This window comes from Sinocyclocheilus grahami, unplaced genomic scaffold, assembly GCF_001515645.1.
Source record: "Sinocyclocheilus grahami isolate Dianchi unplaced genomic scaffold, SAMN03320097.WGS_v1.1 scaffold324.1, whole genome shotgun sequence".
Taxonomy (NCBI): domain Eukaryota; kingdom Metazoa; phylum Chordata; class Actinopteri; order Cypriniformes; family Cyprinidae; genus Sinocyclocheilus; species Sinocyclocheilus grahami.
Window position 1 is genome coordinate 1,556,651 of NW_015505503.1, and position 6,629 is coordinate 1,563,279.

The window sequence follows — 6,629 nt, forward strand, 5'->3', positions numbered from 1 at the left end:
ATAATTTACATTATTAAAATACCTTTCTCCCCATCCTGGCACAAACGGCTCGATTAGTTCCGTCCGGCTTTGATGAAGGTCCGCCGAAAAACAAAATGTGTTGTGATTGGTTAGCTGTCCCATGCAGTGCGTTGTGATTGGCGAACAGCTTAGACGGTGTTGCAGTGCTGCCACGCCCCTTGCTCCGTCTTTCAACAAAAGCACTGTACTCCCTCATGTTGTGGAAGCTGTCCTCAGTAAAATGCGCAGCACACAATGGCAAATTGGGGTTATAATGCTCAGGGACAGAGTTAAAAAAATAAATTGCAACCACTGTTTCCTGACATCATCCGCTTTCGGAAGCCGAAACAAAGACGTTTGGGCACGGAGGTGAAAAAAACAGCGTTTCAGGCTATGAGTGTAGGCACACCGGCGGCGCCGTTCGGTGTCTGTCTGCACCGCCCAGCTACGTCGTGTTATACTTGTAAGAATTGCTCTAGACATGCCGAAAATTTGAAGCTACAGTACAGCAGCTCTTCTTGGTTTTCTCTGATGCACTAACTCTGCAGCAGCACTTCTTCTTCGTCATCTCGTCTGATGCCCTCACACAACCTCGCCCCTCCCCACCCCCCCCAACCATTCGAATTTCTGTAGGTGGGAATTATTTTTAATGATATTCTAATAAGCCGCTTTGTGACATTACAAAGCCCGGAAACCAAACGCTGTAGTCCAAACGTTGTAGTTCTTGAAAAGGGATTTTTTAAAAACGAAATATCTCACTTTGGAGTGGACTTTGAGATTTGTAACTTTCTAGATCTTTTTTATGCCCAAACATACACGCTACACACTGACTAAAATTAAAAAAGTGAAAAAGCATAACAGGACCCCTTTAAATGTTTCTATTTTATGGTTTATTTCTAGCTAAGTGCTATTCTTTGTTTAAGCTTATCTCGATAAATTAATGAATGTATAATTAACAAACAATTGCAGATACGTTACACACAATTATGGCAGTATTAAAAAGCATCTGTTGTGAAAAGGCTTATTGGGTCATATATCACCATATTAAATATGGTAAATGGAAGCTTAACGCAATAAACTCTCGAAATAATCAATATGATCAAAACTTTGCTGAAAGCATGTTGATAGTTTATGCTTTTTTTTATCAAGTAAAAGGCCTTTTAATGTAAAAAATGTCCACCTTCTGGTAATGGTTCACATGTCTTTTTGTTGTGAAATCTTTAATGATTTTTATAAAGTAAACAATTTTTCACAATTTTACTAATATTGGACTGAATATCCATAAAATTTTTTATTGTTTTTATATTTTATGTAAATTTCAATAAACTGTTCAATTAAAAATATATTTTTGTAGGGCTGTCAAATGATTAATCGCGATTAATCACATCCAAAATAAAAGTGTTTACATAATAGCCTATTGTCAGAGAGTCACAGTCCTGGAGCCCCGATGCCCACGAAGCCTTCCACCATCTCAAGGAAGCGTTCAGCACGGCCCCCATCCTTCGTCACCCGGATCCTCAAGTCCCCTTTGTAGTCGAGGTGGACGCCTCGACCACCGGTGTCGGGACTGTGCTGTCTCAGTATCATGGTGAGCCTCCCCGCCTCCATCCTTGCGCATATTTCTCCCGGAAACTGACCCCTGCGGAGCAAAACTACAACATAGGAAACCGTGAACTGCTGGCCGTGTACTGTATATTTATGTATGTAAATACGGTTTTTCTTAAATATAGCCTATATATGCATGTGTGAATTTATATACACAGTAGCCTAATAAATATACACACAAATTTTTTTGGATGCGATTAATAGCGAAAAATCATTTGACAGCCCTAATTTATTATTATTATTATTATTTTTATTTATTTTTTGCTATTTCGTATATCAGGCTTCACAGGGTAAAAGCCTTAATTAAATCTGTTAGTCATATAAAGCAATCTTTTCTGTTGGATTAAACAGCTCGATTTATGAATTACACTGTAAAAAATGACCGTGAATTTAACGGTAAAAGACTGTAAAAATGCTACAGTAAAAACCTGTTAAATGGTTAACGGTAAATTCCCCTACTATATACGGTGAAAAACTGTATTGGACATTACATGTATTGGACATAAATTTTACGGTAGTATACCGTTTTTGGAAGTGAAAAATACAGTATAATTTACAGTGAATAACCGTAAATTGACATTCCCAGAATTCCCTGCATTACATTTCAAATGTGATGTTTTTTTGTTGAAATAACTGTTTCTTCTTAGTTTTTTCTTATCAGTTTTGTATATTAGGGTTGTGTGTTACACCTAATGTTGTTAAATGAATGTTCATTATTTCAGTACCATGATGGTGTTTAGTGTTTGTGTGAATGACACTGTGCACCTTCTATATATGTTATTATTTAAAAGCTGCTTGTGATGGGCTTTGGTTCATCATGTGACTTTCTCATCACCTCCTGCATTTGGTGGTTATCAGTGTATTACAAAGCTACAAAACAGATTTCAGTACTTCAATAGGTTGGTATATTAACATTATATCAGTTAATGAAATTACGGTATTTAACTGTAAATTTAAGTTAAAACCATAAAACCTAAAACGTTGCTACCGTATTTTTTTACAGTAAAATTCCGGCAACCACAGCTGCCGTTTTTTTACCATAAATTTTTCGGATTTTTTTTTTTACAGTGTAGGCTATCTATGATGTCTTAATTATTATAATAATTTTTTTTTTAATCGTAAAAGTTTTTTTTGTTTGTAGACTTTGAGTGAAGTGGAAGACATATCTTAGATTTCATTACAAATATCTATTAATAAATATAAAAGAAATAAATATAACTGTTTCGAATTTTTTTTTTTTACAGTGTAGGCTATCTATGATGTCTTAATTATTATTATAATTTTTTTTTAATCGTAAAAGTTTTTTTTGTTTGTAGACTTTGAGTGAAGTGGAAGACATATCTTAGATTTCATTACAAATATCTATTAATAAATATAAAAGAAATAAATATAACTGTTTCGAAGATGAACGAAAGTCTTAAGGAGCGACTCAGATGAGCTATGACATTTTGGGTTTCTATTCAATGTCGTTGATTCTTGTCTGAATATAAGTTATTGTGGTTTATTGTGCTCATTTATTTATATGATGTTGGGAAACTCAGACAAAACGAGTGTTGAAAATAGGCACCGTGTACGTACCAGTCTATGAAAATAGACTGCATAATAATAATTTATTTGCATAAATAAATTATACGTATAGCCTACCTGTGACTCAGAACATTACAGCGCTTGTGACAACCAGCCCCGGTGTGTTTCCGCGCTGTGTCAGCTCAGTGGGCGGCAGCAGCATCGCTCAGAGTCTGACTCAAACTCGATCGCTCTCAGTAAAGTCACATCTGCTCATGCTGCTCAGGTGCATGCGGACGATGCGAACTGTAATTTTACTCCATGATTTCACCGAAGATGGTCGCGGCACACACCTGCAGCCACCCGTCCGCTTCTGCTGAGTGGATCATCTGTCTGGATAAGAGGTACCATCATTTACCCTGCACAAACTTCATTCTTCTGTCCTAATGCTGTTGTTCTGGTCTACCTTCAGCAATCATTTACACAGCAGTGCCTCATGCAAAAGACGTTTCAAGCACATTTGATTTGTTAAACAATATTAGAATGTAAGTTGCATGCCATAAATGTCAAATGCGATTGTGCAGCTGCAGTATGCATTCAGATGCAGCGTTTCATTCTCAGATTTCAGATGATTTTCATTGCAAGCTTCACGTCTTTCGCTGCTTTGATTGTGAATGCAGTAGATGGTGAATTGAAGTGTGTAAAGGGTTGTTTGTCCCCTGGAGGAGGTCACCAGTGCTGCAGTGCTTGTGTTACTGCAGACGTATGAAGAGACACTTTCTGCTGTGAAGGGCTTTAGTAACTAGGAATAGTCCACCCCAAAATGAAAACCCATTCACCCTCATGTCATAGCAAACCCCTACACATGTGTTTCTTCAGTGGAACTCAAAAGGATTTAGAATGACACTAATGTTAATGATGACAGACAGATGACAGAACATTTTTGCTTGAACAATCTCTTGAAGAATTAAACGTTTTTACACATTAGACTTTTCATTTGTAGCAATAGCAATACTGTGAGTGTCTGGACTCTGCCCATGATAGATACAGGACATCTCCAACATTTTAAAGCAGTTAACAATCATTACAGTCTCGTTATCAAAGATAGAGCAGAGATTTGTGTGTAATGTATTTATGACACACTCTAATGGGCTCCGACCTAAATGTTCCATTCCTGTCTTTATCTCGTTACACCTGACATTGTTTTGATGGAGACGTAGATGCATAACAGCAATGTCCAGATGTGTTGAGTGGAGCTGAATTAGATTTTTTCAACATATTGATTGCTGTTTGAATTATATGAACGTCATACATTTGCCTACCGAGGCTGAAAGTAGGGCTGCACGATTATGACAAAAATCATAATTGCCGATTATTCCTTTGAAATTGTAATTGCGATTATTAATTTGCTATGATGCATGATGTTGACACCTTTGTTTGAAGCAACTGCATGCCATCTTTTTATATGAAAATAAACAAGCTGAAAACACTAACTGAAAAACTTTTATTGCTATTCTATAGTATTAAGCCTCAAATGTCAACTATACATCGGATTGGTTTCTCTTTAAATAAAAAGGTAAAAATATGCATGGTGTTATAATGTTATACTAAAACAAATGAGAAACAAGATAACATGTAGAAAGAAAAAAAAGCATCTTAAGCATGCAGAACAACATAAGTGGACTGAGCAATAATACTTGCTATGGAGAGCATTTGTATTCAAACTGTGTTGTTCTGATGAAAACCTTTGGGTTAAACATCTTGGTCACATTGACAGTGTTATTTAGGTTTTGATGTAGAACTGTTTGCATAGTAAATGGATTTTTAGTCTCTGTTAAACACCCTCACATTGTTTGCACAGGTGTGTCTGACCTCTAAGTAGACATGTGCAAGACACCTTTTTAAAAATAAAGTCTACATTGTCAGCTTTAATCTTATATTTAATATGTTAGTTTTTAAATTTAATGTAGTTTCAGTTTCAGTCTGTTCACTGACTGTCGGATGCATATTACACACTAAACGGGGAAAGGAAGGGCAATTTTAGATTTTTATCACTGGAAATAAAATTGCATTTACAAGGTTGATACACTGAATGTCTTTGTAGAAGACCTCATTCCAAAGCTTTTGCCAGATTTTTATTTGATGCCAATATTAAAAATTTTGGCTATGCATGACTGATCATGCCGTTTTCTGAGTTAAACCTAGAGATACGGTCACACAAACGTCAACCTCTTTAGCAGACATGTTAAGGCTGCAGTGTTTTGCTTGACTTGCTCTGTGATTGTGTGAGGTGTTAAGAGGCCGATACGGTCAATATCCCATTACTCCACAGCGCTTAAACCTTAAACATTCACGTGAGATCGATCTCGGTGTCATTCTGCTTGGCCAGAGCTGTTGCATTAAAAAGTAGTTACAGTATCTGCATTGCATTTTCCATTTTTCAACCTGTGCTCTAGAGCATTGCTCATCAAAATCCCATCGTTCCACCACTAGATTTGTGTCACAATACCTCACGATTTACTGTTTTGAAGGATGTTGTGTTTTGTGATGATGAGCATTCTTTCTCTGGGGTGATTTTGAGTAAATCAGACTTGCTATATTGAACCGCTTCAAGTGACAGTAGCAGTCAAGGGTCCCCTAAACATTTATAAACCCTCAAATGATCTTGCCGGGTTTATTTAGCTCACTGCATCAGCACAGTATAGTACACAGATTAAAGCACATGGCTAATGGTGCTCTGGGATAAAAGGCACATTTAAAAAATAAAAAAATCAGTAGTTAGCACAAAAACTCAATTTAGCTGATTCTTGACACAATTGGCAGCAGTTGCACGAAGTTGATTGTAAGCTAATTTGATCTAATATTTAATGCACCTGAATCCATTAAAATACCAAATATATTTTGAGACAGAGGTCCTGATAATGATTTTCAGTTTTGTTCGAGGTAATTAAATCAAGTTTTTCAATAACAGTAGTAAATGCATTTGAGGTAATACTTTGGGATATAATGAAACCATCATATATTCAAAATAGATTTATTGTTACTACTGTAAAGACATATTCAATTATTATGGGATCTCCTCCAAGCCTTTAAAAAAAATCGATATTCATAAAATCAACATATTTCAATGACAGTGTATATTTTGAACAAAAATGCTTTTATTTATCAAAATAAACAGAAAATAGTACAAACTGAAGTTTTAAACAATTATTAACTTAGATATTATGCATAACACATTACTTTATTGTGTCTACAAATAGTTTTGGGATAAATACTGGGTGAGTTTTGCCTTGAGTGTGGGGTAAAAGGCCCCCTCATCATAGATATACATGATTTTTTTTTTTTTTACCAAAACAAATCACTTATAATTTATTTTAAGAACACAGAATGTGTTACTCTATTAATTTGTCTGCAATCATACACTATAGGAATAGTGAAAAGCATATTTTCCTTAAAGGAGTAGTTCACTTTCAGAATGAAAATTCTGTCACCATTTACTCCCCCCCCCCACTTTTCCC

At 35.8% G+C, this 6,629-nt stretch overlaps 1 protein-coding gene across 1 annotated transcript in view; it reads left to right on the forward strand.

Annotated features, from left to right (window-relative positions):
* The first annotated feature begins 3,447 nt into the window (after positions 1-3,447).
* Positions 3,448-6,629, forward strand: part of LOC107602294 (rap guanine nucleotide exchange factor 4) — a 34,780-nt gene continuing 31,598 nt past the window's right edge. The window contains exon 1 of the mRNA XM_016294755.1: positions 3,448-3,515. Coding sequence (XP_016150241.1) covers positions 3,448-3,515 — 68 coding nt within the window. The remainder of the gene's footprint in view (positions 3,516-6,629) is intronic.